The following is a 16,070-nucleotide window of genomic DNA, read 5'->3' as shown; positions in this document are numbered from 1 at the left end:
TCCTGCTGGTAAGAAGACATTCTGTTCCTAAGTGACAACCTGACAGCCTTTCATAGGCTGTGCCAACACTTTGAAAATAAAACTCTTGTAACTTTCAACAGAAATGTATTTTTCCATGATAAGACGAACCTTCCTCTAAGTCATTGATTACAGGGATTAAAGGGGCTACGTCAACAAGAAAGCTGTTGTGAACTTCGGCTCCACGCTGTCTCCCACAGGGATCAGCCAAGCCTCGCGATGTGTTGCAGGCGGAAAAAAGCGACCCAAGAAAGGACTAAATCTTTAGTTGTCGTTAGTGTTTTCCCATGTCAACGCTGCATTTTGAGAAGGCAGAAGGACAGCTTGCTCCGCATACTTGTCTGATCTTTCTGTGCTTAATGAAGTATAGAATGTTTTATTTGACCCCCCCCACCCCAGGAAACGAGATTAACAGCCCAGTTTGTCCTTAATATCAAGTATCAGCAATCAAAATATTTCCAGACCCTTTAAAAAAAAAATCAGACCGTCACAGATTTAATAGGAAGTAGATGCCCCGTGCTCAGACGTGGCTATTAACAATGTTTAATTTTCTTTATTAAAAAAGTAGAAATGACAGAAAAACCCTCTTGACAGAAAATAATACCGGTGACCTAGCCTCACTGAGCTGAGCCAAAGCTGCCCTTGTAACGGAGGAACGAAATATCAATCAACACTAGAAAATCCTCATGCAACTGCCAAAGCACCAACGGTGTCAGAGCCTGGTGGATGTGCTTTGAGAAGGCTGAGTCAACCAAACATCAAGGGTTTCAATGCATATGTTGTCCAATCACATTTTCAAATAGCATCTTAAAAAACAAACAAGTTCTACATACAGTTACGGTCCAAAATGTATCTTCTAACAAGTCTCAGGTTATAAATTTAAGGCATCCAGATATTCTGCTCTGCTGGTGAGGTGTTGTTCTTGTGGTCTTACTGCCACAGTGGACAGTCTCCAGTAACTCCCAATGGTGGCTGGAGGGCATGTGGAAGACTAATAAGAAGAGTGACTCATAAGAAGAGTTCCTTTGACTCTGGCTCAGCAATGTGCTTTCTGTTGTAGGTTTTCTTCGTGTTTCTATTGATGTCATTATGCCTAAGTAGAAGAGAAACCACAGGCCAAAATTAGATAAAACTATGGTCAAGTTACAAGACGATGCTGCTAAACAGCTCACCAAAAATGGAAATTATCCATCCCCAAACCATCCTGAAGGGCACTTCATTCCAGAAGGCAAATTATTTGCTTTTCCTACAAACCACTGTTTAAATGTAATGAAAGCAACCGTCATGTAAAAAAAAAAACAAAAACGCACACTCACTGAATACTTTTGACTTTGGCTGCAGGAGCAATTTCTGAGCCACCCTGACTGGAGTCCAGGTACTCTGTAGTCAAGGGAATTTTATCAGAGACAAATATCATAGGAAGGATAGTGTTGCTGGTAGAATAGAAGCAAGAGTTTTATTATTTTTTTTTTAATAGTTTTCTTACAAGGAATCATTGGTGACACTTTGAATTCCACAGGAAGCCGGAGTCTTGAAAGTTTGAAAAGAATGCTTTTAGGGATGATGGCTGAGTGGCATGTTGAAAGTCTGCAAATAGGTGAAGATACGGGAAATAGAAAACTCAGAAACAAAAGTGCTGCTTCCTGCTTAATACGTACTCTCTGCTAGATCTGTGGAAGAAGAGGACAAAGGGACAGATGTTCTTGTATAAGTGAATTTTTCCTCTGGATGAGATACATTCATTTTCCTGAGGTATTAGATGCATCCCATTTAAAAGCTTCCACAGAGCTGCTAACCTGTGCTCCTGGGCAAGCCTGTCCACTACCAAGTTCTTACTGTTGCTACACAAGATACAATCAGATGCTTCTGGTAATGGTTCTAACACTTGGATGAAGGACAAGTCTAAGAGTGCGGCTTTGTGACCTCAAACCACGCTTGCTTACTGGCATGGCTTGGACATGGTTGGAGCGTGTCCCCTAAGGGCTCATGTGTGTGAACTTAAAAGCGAGTATGGAGCTTAGAGAAGGAAATCTTGGGATCCCCCCACCCCTGATTGAGTCCTTGTGGGTTTATAAGAAGAGTCAGTCAGGGGATGTAGTTCAGTGGTGGAGTGTTTGGCCAGAAGGCATAAAGCCCTGGGTTCAATATCCAAACCCTCAGAGAAAAAAAGGAGAGGGGAGGGGAGGGAGGGAGAGGCTAAAATAGGACTTCCTGTCGCTATGAACTCTTGAGCCAGACTGTTCAAATTCAAATCCTGGCTCCACAATTTATAACCATCATTACTGTGTAATCTTGGGCAAGATGCATAATCATCTATGTCTATTTCTAGTTTGCAAAATGTGGATAATAATAGTATGTGTCATAGATATCATTGTGAAGATTAAAAGAGCAGAGATGTGCAAAGCGTCTGGAATATTTGCTGGGCTATTTTAAGTGCACTCATGTTTTTATCATCTATAGAGGGATGCCAGTAGATGATAGGGAAACTGACAGTTTCTATGAACATTGTATTTAGAAATACAGAATACTGAAGACAATTTGAGAGAAAAGGGCACAGTCGATTCAGAAGAAGATGAATAGTGGATGGAGGGGGTGGTGCAAGACATAGACAGCTTCCTTATTGATTAAATTTGTTCTTGGACAATTTCATACACGTATATAATATGTTCTGATCACTCTCTCCCTCAGTTCTCTCTTCTCTCCCCCGCTTTGTATCAGTGTGCCTCCCCCCATCTCTGCCAGTTCCTCTCTGAGATTCATGCCCTTTGCTTTTGTTTTGTGACCCACTTAATTTAAGCAGGACCACTGGTGTGAGCATTGAATTAGAGCAATCCACTGAGGCGGTTACAACAGTAACTACTACACATCTGAAGGCAGCGATCCCTTCTCCTCAAATCTACCAGCAAACAGTTCAGTAGTAAGGTGTGGGGTCCCCTCAGCCCTTCCTCCATAGATGCCTGACCGTTGAACAGCCAGTTTTTTTTTTTTTTTGGTTATTATTACTCATGTGTATTTATATAACCTTGATGAAAATTCCATTAAATAAGTTAAAAAGTTTAGTTCTAGGTTAAAGACACTATAGTTCATACTTTTTGAAAGGGCACCTTTGCTTCAAGATAGGGTATGTTAATTTGAACACCCTCAAGAGAATCCTCCTTCTGCAGGAAAAACCTAGTTTGATTTAGAGAAAGCCAGGTCCAAACCAAGCAAACTGTTAATTTGAGACATTCAATATGATAATAATTCAGTATTCCCCGAATCCTTCAATTATTCAATCTCCAATTGCCAGAATTCAAAAGAACAAAAATGGGTAATTCTGGCACGAATCATTGAGATAATTGTTGTGCCTTGATTTCACTCTTGGATATGAAATTGCATTCTGAGTGACCAAAATTGAAAAGGAGGAGAGACTCATATTTAAATAACTGGTTTTCATGTACTCCAGGGTGCTGAATCATCTAGGCACACGCTGTATTTCCACAGCACGTGGCGATCCCACAGCAACTTACAGGATCAGTGTGCCACGGCCTGCAGCCCACTACATACTCCCTTTGCTAACCAAAAGAAGAGCTTGCTAAGTGTGTCCTCTCTTACACTTTTTCTTGTAGCCTATCTACACAGTTTATCTACTGAAAGGTGGAACTGTGGTTCTAAATTAAATGTGTATTGTAATTCTCAAATGGAAGCTTACTATAGAAGGGCGATATAGGATTCAAATGTATCCAAAGGGCATACATAATAATACCCCACCCCCATAGGATAACAGAGACAAGATTTTGCTCTGCTTTCTTTTCCTACTTTTACCTCATTTTCCTCTGTTTGGTTCTTTTTCTTTCCAAATATTCTATAAGCCTCTTCTATATGCCAGATACCATACTAGATACTGGGAGTACAAGGGTTCTCTCAAGGGTGACTGTGCTCACGAAGCTCTGGTATTGCCTTTTATTTCTATTCACCTTTGAGTCTCTTCACTATGATCTAAGTTCAGAGACCATGCCTTACTTTGGGAAAGATGTGTCTTTTGTGTATGGGAGTGCAGGTGTGGTTATATGTTTACATAAGTACAACTGTGTAGGTGCAGGTAGGCATGCACACGTGTACACACGTGTGTGGAGGCCAGAGGGTCCCCTCAAGTATTGTTCCTCAAGAGGTGTCTAACGCCTTTCCTGAGTTTGGGGTGCCTTGTTGGTTTGGGGTTCACTGGTTTTGGTTGTCTGGTTGGCTATAGAACAGGCTGAGTCTGCCTGTCTGTTGACTACAAGGCCACACCACCATGACTGACATTTCATGTGTGTTCTAAGTTCAAGTCTTCTTTACTGATTGGGATATTTTCCCAGTTCCCCTAAATATGTTCCTTATTGATAAAGATGTTGAAAAGAAACGTGTGGCCTTGTCAGCTAGGGGTGGTGACACACGCCTTTAAACCTGGCACTCAGGAGTCAGAAGCAGGTGGACCTCTGAGTTCTGGGCCAGCCTGATCTACAAAGCAAGTTCCAGGACAGTCAGGGCTACACAGAGAAACACTGTCTTGAAAAGAAAAAAAGGAGAAGGAGAGGGAAGAAGGAAGAAGGAAGGAGAGGAAGAAGAAGAAGAGGAAAAGGAAGAGGAAGAGGAAGAAGAGGAGAAGGAGGAGGAGGATTAAGCTATTTTCCCAGTTCCCAGACAGAGAGACAGAAGTGGGGAAGAGGTGTGTCAACTCATAGAAATGGCCCAGACAAGGTTTATATCAATCAATCTATATATCTCTAAAATTCAGCCTTCAGAGAGGTTATGGGTGGGCTCTGTTCTCATAATATCCAAAGATGTCCTGACTTATGGTGTGGATATGACACTGGAGGATACCTCTCTTCTTTGGGCTTAATTCACAGCTGGAACCTTCAGGAGTAGGAAAAACAGAAAGGAAATGGAGAAATGAGCTTTTGTCTTAGGATTTCTGATTTTCATTAAGTCGGGGTCAGCATGCCAAAGAATGCATTCTGATGGGGTGGTTTTGGTTTCCAAGGAAGATCTCTCCTTTCTCCTCTCTATGAGCAACAGCTCACCAGTGGCATAGTGGACATCAGTCCCAGCCCTAGGCCAAAAAGATCATTCTCTTTGAAGCAGCATTGGGCACTTTGAGATCTATGCAAAATATTTGACATTAGCTCTTGGCTCTGGATGTCTAATTCTTAATGTGGTTAATCCATGGTAATAAAAAGCATTCTAAGAGTTTTGACTGCTTCATGTATTTTTCAAGGACTTCTCTACTGCTGGTGCTAGGATTGGGGTATCAACCCTTGAGGAAACAGTGCGACATGGTCAGAGGGGATGTGACTGGAGATAGCCAAGGTCTGGAACAAGCTCTCTCAGGCAGACTCAAACTGGCAAATGAATACTTCATTGGCATCTTAAGACCAGAGATTGCAAGTATTCCCCAAGAGCTGTGAAAACGCCAAGTCAACTTATGTAAAAAAACAAAACAAAACAAACAAACAAACAAACAAAAAGATAAATCTGTTTCCTGTAAACCAAGTCATCTTCCAGAGTTGACATGCTGAGGAGGCTGTTCAAAGCAATGAGGATGAAGCTGATTTTAAAGGCCACTGAAATTCAGACTCTTTGCTGTTCACCCTGTGATCAACCTAGAAAAATAAGTAGTCATCTGTAGCCTCATATAGAGCTGAATGACAGTCTTTAAAATGCTGTATTTATTGTTCCTACTTTTCCTTCTTTCTTTTTCTTTTTTGTTTTCTTCCTTTCTCCTTCCTTCCCTCCTTTCTCTTTCCTTCCTTCCTTCCTTCCTTCCTTCCTTCCTTCCTTCCTTCCTTCCTTCCTTCCTCCTCCCTCCCTCCCTCCCTCCCTCCCTCCCTTCCTTCCTTCCTTTCTCTCCCTTCCTTCCTTCCTTTCTCTCTCTCCTCTCTCTTTCTTTTCTTTTCTTTCTTTTTTTTGAAACAGGGTTTCTCTGTATAGACTTGGCTGTCTTAGAACTTGCTTTGCAGACCAGGCTGGCCTCAAACTCAGAGATCCACCTGCCTTTGCCTCCCGAGTGCATGTGCCACCACTACTAAACTCCCTACTTTTCATTGACAAACTCAAAATGAAATGCTTGGAAACCAGGTTGGGACTCCAGAGTCCTGGAGCTGATGCCACCATCTCATATCTGCTAACAAGAGGGTCAGTAGCAGGGGGCTGTCAACATCTCCACCCAAAGTCGGGGCAGCCCACCACCATTTCAAGGAACTACTTGATCTTCTAGCAAGTTCTTTGGTCAAGATTTGAAGTCACCACTGACAGACAGATGAACACTTGCCCTCAGGTAAATGCTGCAGGCACCAGAGTTAGTTATATATTGTCCATTTAAACCTTTCATTCTAGCCTCAGTTCCTCCGAGGAATCTTTATTTCAAGTAGAGGGGCATTCTTGGTTCATCTGTGGAGTAGGCTAGGCTTGTGTTATCTGTGTGCATATGATGCAGAGAGAATAGGAAGAATTCATTCTCTCCAATTCGAGAAACAAACATCAAACAAACTAGACTTCTTTTTCATGGAAACCCATGTTAAACTAAAACCATAGTAATGTATGTATTAGGATATAGGGCAGTGAGAGGAAGAGGGCTGGATGCTTATTTAATACACTGACTATACATACATATTGTTTGGATTTTCTAAATGTTTGGCAATGAATTCAAACTTGTCACTAAATCTACTAGCTCAGTGACTGAGTCTTCAGAAGGACTATCCTGTAATTGCAGTAGGAAAAGCGCTCTACTCATCTGAGTGGCCCCATAATCTCATTTTGTACTCTGAAGTTTTGTAATCCTATTAGACTAAAATGCTCAGCTTTGTTCCTTTCCTTGTAAAAGAGAAAGACCGGGTGAAACATTTCTGGCAGGAAGAATCTGTTGTAACACTAATTATCTTGTTCCCAGTTGCTGTAGGAGCCTGGAAGAAATGAGAGGCATTTTCCTCTCTGCTCCCAGGGAGTTTGCCAAGTCTTTGTGCTTCCTTGTCTCAGGGACAAAGGCAGAACTTTCCAGGCACCAAGAAGACACATCCAACCCAAGACAGGCGCGGGAGAGCGTGTAAGCATTGGGAATGAGGCTGAGAGGCACAGAAGCTGGGGAGGACCAGTGTTTGAGAGGATGAAGAGCTCTTCCCTGTCCCTTTCCCATCTCTAACACTGGCACTGAATGGGAGCCTCTGTCCCAGGCTGGCTGGAAGCAGTCCTGACCCTGCATTTAGACTGTCAGCTGGTCACTAGTGACTATGAGGAGTCTAAGGCTGTTCCTTCAATGCATTGAATTAACGAGACCCCGATGATATTCTCTAACATGATTAATATTTGTTTTCCACCCAGAATAGATATAGACATAAGCAGACTAAATTTGATCTAGACAGGGGGAAAAAAAGAAAGATTTCTCTGGAAATTTAGTATTTTGAACTAAAATCTGTATGTATAGTAAACACATTCTTTGGGGGATTTTGGAGAAAAGCTGAATACCATGTCCTGACTTTCAAATTACTGAAATGTTTTAAAACCAACAGATTGCTTTTTAAATGGGGTTTGAGGGTAAACCCTTCCCAAATAAACCAATCAAAAGGCACTGACCACATTAACTTAGGCTACTTTCCGGTCACTCCACTCACTTGCTGCCAGGTCTGGAAACACATGCTGTACCTCAGAAGGATTTTGCCCAAGGAGGAGTCCCACTCACTGGCTACAGGCTCCTCTTTCTTGTACATACATAGTCCATGCATATGGACTTGTGAACATTTTGTTTGAGGAAGACCCTTATTTTATTGGTAGACCTTCATCAGAATGGCTTCTGGACCGGAAGTGGGTCACTGTGCTAAGTGAGAGAGCTTCTGCAGAGGCAGAGGCATGCTTCCCCTGAGGACAGCACAGTGATGATGAAAGGCACCTGCAGTTTGTAAGTAGCGCTGAGGCAAAACCCTGGCTCACACTCTAGATTCTGATTTCTGACAGGCAGCTGACCCCTTCTACCCATGACTGAACCAAATTTCTATACTTACTTGGCACCATGCTCCCTTAAAAATGCAAACTGAAGGTCCAAAGTCAACTGAGAAACACAGGGAGTTTGTGCACAGAGTAGGTTCTCCTGATTGACACTGGGATAAAGCCCCCCCCTCCCCGCCCCATCCTCCAATGGCTACCAGCTGCCTTCTTAGGACCTAGCTGCCACCTGAACCCATGTCTCTTTGTGGGGAAGAGTTTCTTCTCCCTTGGTGTTTATCCCCGGCTTAAAAGTGTTGCAGATGCATCATTTCAAAGCTCATGCAACTCCAAGCAAAGGCATGGCGGGGCCTCACAGTGCACCCCACGCCACATACCGTGCGTAGTCACGCAGATGCTCTTCAACCCGCACGTTAGAGGCAAGATGGAGACAGCTGCTGTACATCTCCTAGAGAAGTGCAATCGAGAATTATCCGAAAGCATGCAACAAGCTCATCACATGCACAGGCCCCGGTTAATGCAAGGCATGCAGGATACATTAGAGGAAAAGATCGTGGGAAACTGTGGAAATGACTTTAGCGTTATTGCCGATCCAGAGGCTCTGTTAAGTTATGTGGGGAAAAAAATTAGGCTTTAATTTTTTTAATGCAAAAAGTCTGGTGCCTTAGCTGGAGAATGCCCTCTCTAGATGAAACAAATCCATGATAAAGTAGTTGGTAGACAATTTAAAAGTCAGTGATGAGGCTATTGAAGAGGTATTAACTAAAACTTGATTTGGTATCACAGCAAGAAATACAGACAGTTCTTAAGACTGTGTTGTAACGGGAGTTTAACAACCCAACGAAGAAAAATTCTGAGCTTCTGACACCACTGAGTGGCTTAGTTAATGCAACAGTGAATGATCCGAGGCATTCCTTCCACAGGGACTTTTGCATTTTTGGCTGCTGTACTGCTTCTGGTGGCATGACAAACACAGAACATGCAGAAATCATTGCCTAGAAAGATGTTCCTATCATCCTATCATGGGATGTTGACTTACGGAGGAGTTTCCAAGAAACGCTGTTATAAATGACTTCACAGTGCACTCTGGCATCTCCTGCATCCTGGCAAGCACTCAGTCTCTCCAGTATCTAATCAACACTTAGAGATCTGTGTAGGATCAGGCCATGTGGCAGTCCCTGTGTGTGTGTGTGTGTGTGTGTGTGTGTGTGTGAGTGTGAGTGTGTGTGATTCATTCCAAAGGTCATTCGAGTTGAGTAGTTTGGGGTTTCTGTTTATGTGCCTTTAAGTTGGACTTGAGAGTACCTAGTCCATGAGAACAAACTCTTCCCAAGGCAGAATCAATGCCAACAAAGGACTGATTTTATGCTGACTGGTAGTTTCATCTTGTATAAATGCCCCTCATGCCCAAAGCACAAGACAAAGAGTCCAGACCTAATCTGTGATTTCTTTACCCACTTCTCTCTGCATTCTCCAAAGGAAGTGCAAGGGCACACACACACACACACACACACACACACACACACACACACACACACACAAATATTTTCTTTAGGTTTTTCGAGACAGGGTTTCTCTGTGTAGCTTTGGTGCCTGTCCTGGATCTTGCGCTGTACACTAGGCTGGCCTTGAACTCACAGAGATCCGCCTGGCTCTGCCTCCCAAGTGCTGGGATTAAAGGTGTGTGCCACCACCACCCAGTGAAGGTATATATTTTAACCTGGCACATTTCATTATATATATGGGTTTCTGAATTTTGAGGTGACCCTCTCAAGGTAGCACAAGTCAGTGACCTGGGCTTTAACACTAACGCTATCAATTAAAAGTAACACAAGCACAATCTCTAAGTAGCACTCACTGCCTTGTTCTTTCCTTTGCTAGCAGGGCTCACAGGATTTCCCTTGGTATCTGCTGTCTTCCTTCCGAGTGATGTTAAGGGCAGTGTGCAGGTCTTCAGCTGGTTGGCTGGCTGGTAGTTATTATTGTTGTTTTGATTCCCACTTAAAGTCTCCATGATGGATCGGAACGTGCCAAAAGGCCTTTTCATTTGTTCCCCTGATTCACTAGTCCTCTGGGGGGCCCTGCCCCTATCTTTGTCTTTTTCTCCATTTAGTTCAAGGCTCGTTTGCTCCATCTGCACGACAGGCTCCTCAAAGGTAACTCTGAGTTTTGAGTTTTGGGATGTCCGGCGCTTGGATGATGGAGACTTGAGGGCACTCTTGGGGCTTGTGGCAACTTTCTGGGCAGTGGAGCTGTCAGGGCTGGACTGAGTGGGGTCTGCAGAAGGCTGGGTTGGAGGAGTCATCCCCAAGCCTGGACAATGAGAGTCCAAGTCTGGTTCACTGCTCTCTGAAGTGGGAGATGGGCTGTGCCCATCCAGGGATTTGGAGGCCTTTGTACTGAAAGGAAACCTGCGTCCTGATGCCAGAGAGTGTTTCTTTATCATCAGGTGTAAGCTTTCTGCGCTGTCCATATTCTCCACACTTTCCACAATGGGCTGTGGCCTGGGCCTGTCTGATTTTCTCACAGGAGTATTTTTGGGGTCTTCAGAATTGTTTGAGTCTGTATCAGACTCACTCAATGATCTCTGCATCAGCTGCCTCAGCCTGGCTAGCTTCAGCTCCCTCTTCTCTAGAGGTATTTTTTTCGAATTCCTAGAGGATACTTGCGCATCTTGGAATTGCAATGACAGCTTTTCCTGGGTGCAGACATTCTCTGAGATTTCTTTCCCCAATAACTGACGTAGGATTTTGTCAGAGTCTTCATCTTTTCCTTTGGTCCTAGCCCTGCTGGATGCTGATAAGCTTCCAAGAACTTGTATTCCTTCCTGGGCTCCTGTTTTGCTCTTGCCTGTAGCCTCGTCATCTGCATCTAGAATTTTCCACTGGGACTTTCTAGAAGCTGGTGAGGAGGGTGAACTGAAAGGAAGAGGAAGGACATGTGAGATGATTTTTTTTACTGCACTAAATGCAGCCATCGGTCCTTGCACGACCTTTAATATGATTATCAATCTATGGAAAACAAGATTGGAGTTACTTAATGGTTTTTCCAGAACAATTAGCAAAGACTCCATTCTAGCAGCTGTAGCCAGAGCATAACAACCCCAAATTTCATGGCTACAACATTTCTCTGTTTTATTGTTTACCCACCACTTTGTGTGAATTACTTCACTTCTGTTTCCAATGGTCTAGTAAAGCTGTATGTTCTTATTCTCATTTCACAAGGCAACAAAAGAGAACATGACTTGTTTGTAGCTGTGGCACAAAGAAATGGAAAAGCTGGGGACGACTTTGGGTCCTGTGACCCCAGACACAGACTTTTCATTGTGATACCTTTTAATTTATTTGAAATCAAGTTAAATTAAAATGTTTTCTGTTGTCATTTTCTTGAAAAACATTAAATGGAATACTAGAAGGAGATTTAATGATTTCAAATACTCAACAGTTCAAACACCAACATGACTGGTATTACCTGGGTGAAGACGGGAGTGATTTGCCCTCTGACTTTTGGGCTTCTAGAAGTTGTTGGAGTTGGCTCTGCAGTGTGACACGCTCCACTGTCTGCCTGCAGGAAACAACCAAAGAACACAATGTCTGATGCATGGCCACTGCTGAAGCTGGAGGGAGAGGAATCCTCATGAAAAGGCCGTAAATGGCAATCCATTCAGGAGCCTTAAAAAGCGTTTAGTCTTCATTCTTATGGTTCATAGAGTTTGCCAAGGAAGCGATCAAAAGCATTGAAAAGGACATTTATTGTTCATGTTAGTGACAAACTGTGAAAAAACTAAAAGCTCATCAATAAGAGTGAAGGAATTTCAATCATTTCTGCAGTGGCAACTATTAAAGTAATATTACCTGAATACTGAATACCTACGGACATACAAAAAACTTATTGTATATTATACTCCACTAGTCTTAAATGAAAAGGAATATTACAGAATACTATGTGTAATAGAGTCTCATTTGTGTGTGGGTTTGCATACATGTGTGTGAATGTGCACGTGAAGGCCAGAAGGTAATGTTGAATGTCTTCCTCAGTTGCTGTCCACCTTCATTTTTGAGACAGGGTTTCCCCCTTGAACTTGGAACTTTTGTAGGGGACCTGGGTTTGATCCCCAGCACCCACCCTGGGTCACTCAGAACAACTTGTAATTGCAATTAGGAGATTCAGTGCTTCTCCTGGTCTCCATGATGACCTGCACACACATGGTGCTCAGGCCCACACACATACACATAAAATAGGAACCAAAATAAATCTTAAACAACAGCAATAAAAACAAAAACACAAAGGTATCCAAAGCAGGACTTAGCAAACTCTTAATGGACCATATAGCCCACATCTTAGGCTTAGGAGTCACTAAGGTTTTAGAATTATCCAGCTCTGTCCTTGTGGCTTGACTTTAACCTTGCATAACACACAGATGAACATGTGCGGCTGTGTGCCAACCAAACTACTTACAAAAATAGGTGGTGAGCGGCTTTGCCCACTTTACTATTTGCTGACACCAGCTTAATATAGGACTAAAAACACCCCACTGTGCTAGTCGGGATACATACCAAGTTTTGTGTGTGTGTGTGTGTGTGTGTGTGTGTAGTATTTTAAGAGACAGAAATAGGGGCTGGAGTGACGACTCAGCAGTTAAGAGCATTAACTGCTCCTCCAGAGGACCTGGGTTTGAATCAGCACCCACATAGTGGCTCACAACTATGCATAACTCCAGTTCCAGGGGATCCAATGGCCTCTTCTTCAGGCATCAGGCACAGACACAGTGCTCAGACATATGTGCAGACAAAACACCCATACACAGAAAATAAATAAAACAAAAAATATATAAAAAACCCCAGAAACACAGGCATTATTAAGAAAGATAAAGCACCCTGAGAACACGAGTGACCTAGTAGGCTAGAGAAAGGTGCACACACAAAAGTCGGTAGAGGACGATTATACAGTCAACGTTTAAAAGATTTATTAGGTGTCTTTTAGGAACTAGGACAGAATTAAAAAATTCCCAGTTGACATCAATTGTGTGACTGTTGGTTGGAACACAAGAACAGAGGACACTCTGATTCTCCAGATTTGAAGGGAGCTTCCAGAAAGGCTCAGTCAGCCTTAATCACAGAGAGAAACTGTATTTGTGTACTGTGTCAGTATGCTGGGATTGCTCTAAGAGTGTCACAAACCTGGTGGCTTAAACAACAGGAAACTTTAAAAGGAATTTTTGTTTTTATTTGATGTGTGTGTGTGAGTACTTGCATGTATGTTTGTGAACCACACGTGTGCTTAGCGCCCCTAGAGGTCAAAAGTGGGCGTCACATCCCTTGGAACTAGAGTTATCGGTGGTTGTGAACCACATGATGTAGGTGCTGGGAACGGTCCTCTGCAAGAGCAGCATGTGCTTTTAACTAACTGAACCATCTCTCCAGCCCTAGACAACAGCAATTCATCAGCTCGCAGTTTGGGAGGTCTAAGTAGTCTGAGAGGAAGTTGTCAGCCATGTTGGTTCCTCCTGAGGGCCATGATGGTATTTATCCCATGCCTGTCGCCTATTGCTGCTCTAGTTATTACTGGCAAACTCTGGTTTTATGGTTTGTAGATATTTACCCATGAACACTGCTTTTATGTTTACATGACATATGCCACTCTCTATTATTTATAGGGGCTCTAGTCACCTGGTTAGGACTCAACCCCATGACCCCACTTGGACTCAATATCTTCTGTGAATATCTGATTTCCAAGTAAGGTTACACTGATATATTAGGGTTTAGTACTTTCCTGGTGAGACAGAATTCCATTCCAAATACCTAGGCTTACTAAGAGGGACTTCAGTAGACTTGAAGTTTGCCATTTCTAGGCAGTAGCAATGGCTGTGAAGGAGGTGGGAACAGTATTCTAAGAAGAAGGAGAAGTGCTCAAGGCTATCAATCCCCAAAGCTCAGGTGGGCAAAACTCAGGTGTTTTAAAGCGTTGGTAATTATTTCCCTCCCTTTGCCTGTTACTAATGTCCCACAGCATTAAGGACACAGAGCTCTGTGGCCGCTTCATGGAATTTCTCTATACACTTCTGGGTTTGCTCACTTCACGAAAGTACATAATACATGAAAGATCAGGGCCCACAAGAGCATCTCACATATTTTATCTTGTCACTGGGCTAACAGCATTTGCCCACAGCATTTAGATTTCAAGACAACTGAATGGCTGCCGTGTATCAGTATATAGGAATTGCTTATCCCAGGATAACTAACAGAGGGAGTGGTCAGTGAATTTGTAGAGTTCACCAATAAAAGAGCAAAGTAGCTATGCAGCTCATAAAACATTTTTCAGAGTCTGTGGCATAAAAGCTGAGATTTAAAAAAAATCTATTTTCTGGGTGTGAAATTTTAGGAAAAATATTCTATGGGATGTTTTTCAAATTCCTCTTTATGAGTATGTCTGTTCAACACTGAAGGGGATGGATGATGCTGCAGTGTTTTCTAGAAAGGCACTGAGTAACAATCTCCTTACATTCCCAAGACTTTAGGATCGAACCCAGGGCCTCTGCATGTCAGGCAAGTGCTCTACCACTGAGTTATAGTCCCAGCTGCTCTAATTTTCAAAATGTATTCCTTGTATTCTAACTACTCCCTTATTCAGAAAGCTGTGTAAATACGTAAAGATTTACGTAAGAGTCTGTTCACTGTGGAGAAATAACTCAATGAGTTATTAGGTTATCGACTAATGTACACCCTTCCTTCAGCTACAGTGAGATCTTGTAGTCCTCCCAGACTCACCTGTCATGGAGAAGTTTTGTTTAGCTGACAGAGGGTACTTGGAGGAAATCTTTCAATATTTTAGCCTTTGAATTCAGATTACTTTAGACACTGGCAACATGAGGGGCACACGAGGCTTGCATCTCTGAGGCAGAGGAGGGCATTAGGGAGACAAAAGGTTGCCTGAGCTCAAGGAAGGCACAGGGGGCCCAAGGCCACATCACAGTGTTACAAGACCCATATCTACGACCAATCAAGGTCCCTTATCCATCCTGGCTCTTTTCTCCCCCAAGTAAGTTGTAAATAGGATGCATTTTTTTTTTTCTCACTAAACTCTTGTAGAGGGCTGGAGAGACGGCTTAGTGGTTAAAAGCATTGGCTGCTCTTTCAGAGGATCCTGGTTTGATTTCCAGCACCCACAAGGTGGCTTATAACTGCAACTCCAGTTCCAGGAGATCTGAGACACATTTTCTGGTCTCTGTGGGCAACAGGCACACATAGGGCACAGACAAGCATGTAGACAAACACATTCATGAATATAACATAAAAACATAACTTTTTTAAAAACTAGAGTAGAGTCATCACCCACTATACTTTATTTTACTATTATTTTTTATTTTTTCCAGACAGGGTTTCTCTGTGTACCTTTGTGTCTTTCCTGGAACTCACTCTGTAGCCCAGGCTGGCCTCGAACTCACAGAGATCCATCTGCCTCTGCCTCTCGAGTGCTGGGATTAAAGGTGTGCACCACTACAGCCAAGCTAATTTTACTGTACTGTACTACATTATAAATATCTATAACTATCACTAGTAAATGTATATGAATAGGCATAAGCATTTCAAAAATAAGATTTTATGTTTTTCTTCTAAAATTTAGTTCAAAGCTTGAGGGTTTTTGTTCTTCTAATCTGTCAACCTTCTTGGAATCCTGATCCCAGTTACCAGGAAAACTCCCTCAATATGGCAGTTGTATGATCTCTAAGATTTCTAAGGGCTGAGGTTGGTTCCTCACACTAAACTCTTTCTTTTTTAAAAAAGATTTATTTTTATTTATTATGCATACAGTGTTCTGCCCACATGTGTGCCTGCAGGCCAGAAGAGGGTACCAGATCTCATTCCAGATGGTTGTGAGCCACCATGTGGTTGCTGGGAATTGAACTCAGGACCTTTGGAAGAGCAGCCAGTGCTCTTAACCTCTGAGCCATCTCTCCAGCCCCCCATACTAAACTCTCAATTGTTTCTAGAATCCTACATGATGTACTTGCACCCTGTATCAGTTTCCTCAAGTATTTGTTTTGTGGTCATCTCCCAGAAAAAAACAAAAAACAACAAAACAACAAAACAAACAAAAAT

The 16,070-nt window shown here is 42.7% G+C and overlaps 1 protein-coding gene across 5 annotated transcripts in view; it reads right to left on the bottom strand.

Moving 5' to 3' along the window:
• Positions 1-512: 512 nt before the first annotated feature.
• Positions 513-16,070, bottom strand: part of LOC114694774 (synuclein alpha interacting protein) — a 139,933-nt gene continuing 124,375 nt past the window's right edge. For 3 of the 5 annotated variants that reach the window (XM_028871823.2, XM_037197144.1, XM_037197143.1), the window contains exons 9-12: positions 11,443-11,535; positions 9,830-10,889; positions 8,349-8,419; positions 513-1,111 (exon numbers count right to left, since the gene is read on the bottom strand). In XM_028871823.2, the coding sequence (XP_028727656.1) occupies positions 1,027-1,111; positions 8,349-8,419; positions 9,830-10,889; positions 11,443-11,535 (1,309 nt within the window). In that variant the 3' untranslated portion in view covers positions 513-1,026. The remainder of the gene's footprint in view (positions 1,112-8,348; positions 8,420-9,829; positions 10,890-11,442; positions 11,536-16,070) is intronic. The other 2 variants (XM_028871826.2, XM_028871825.2) reach the window with 1 other exon arrangement.

This window comes from Peromyscus leucopus, chromosome 19 (assembly GCF_004664715.2).
Source record: "Peromyscus leucopus breed LL Stock chromosome 19, UCI_PerLeu_2.1, whole genome shotgun sequence".
Taxonomy (NCBI): Eukaryota; Metazoa; Chordata; class Mammalia; order Rodentia; family Cricetidae; genus Peromyscus; species Peromyscus leucopus.
This window is presented reverse-complemented; position numbering and strand designations above follow the sequence as displayed.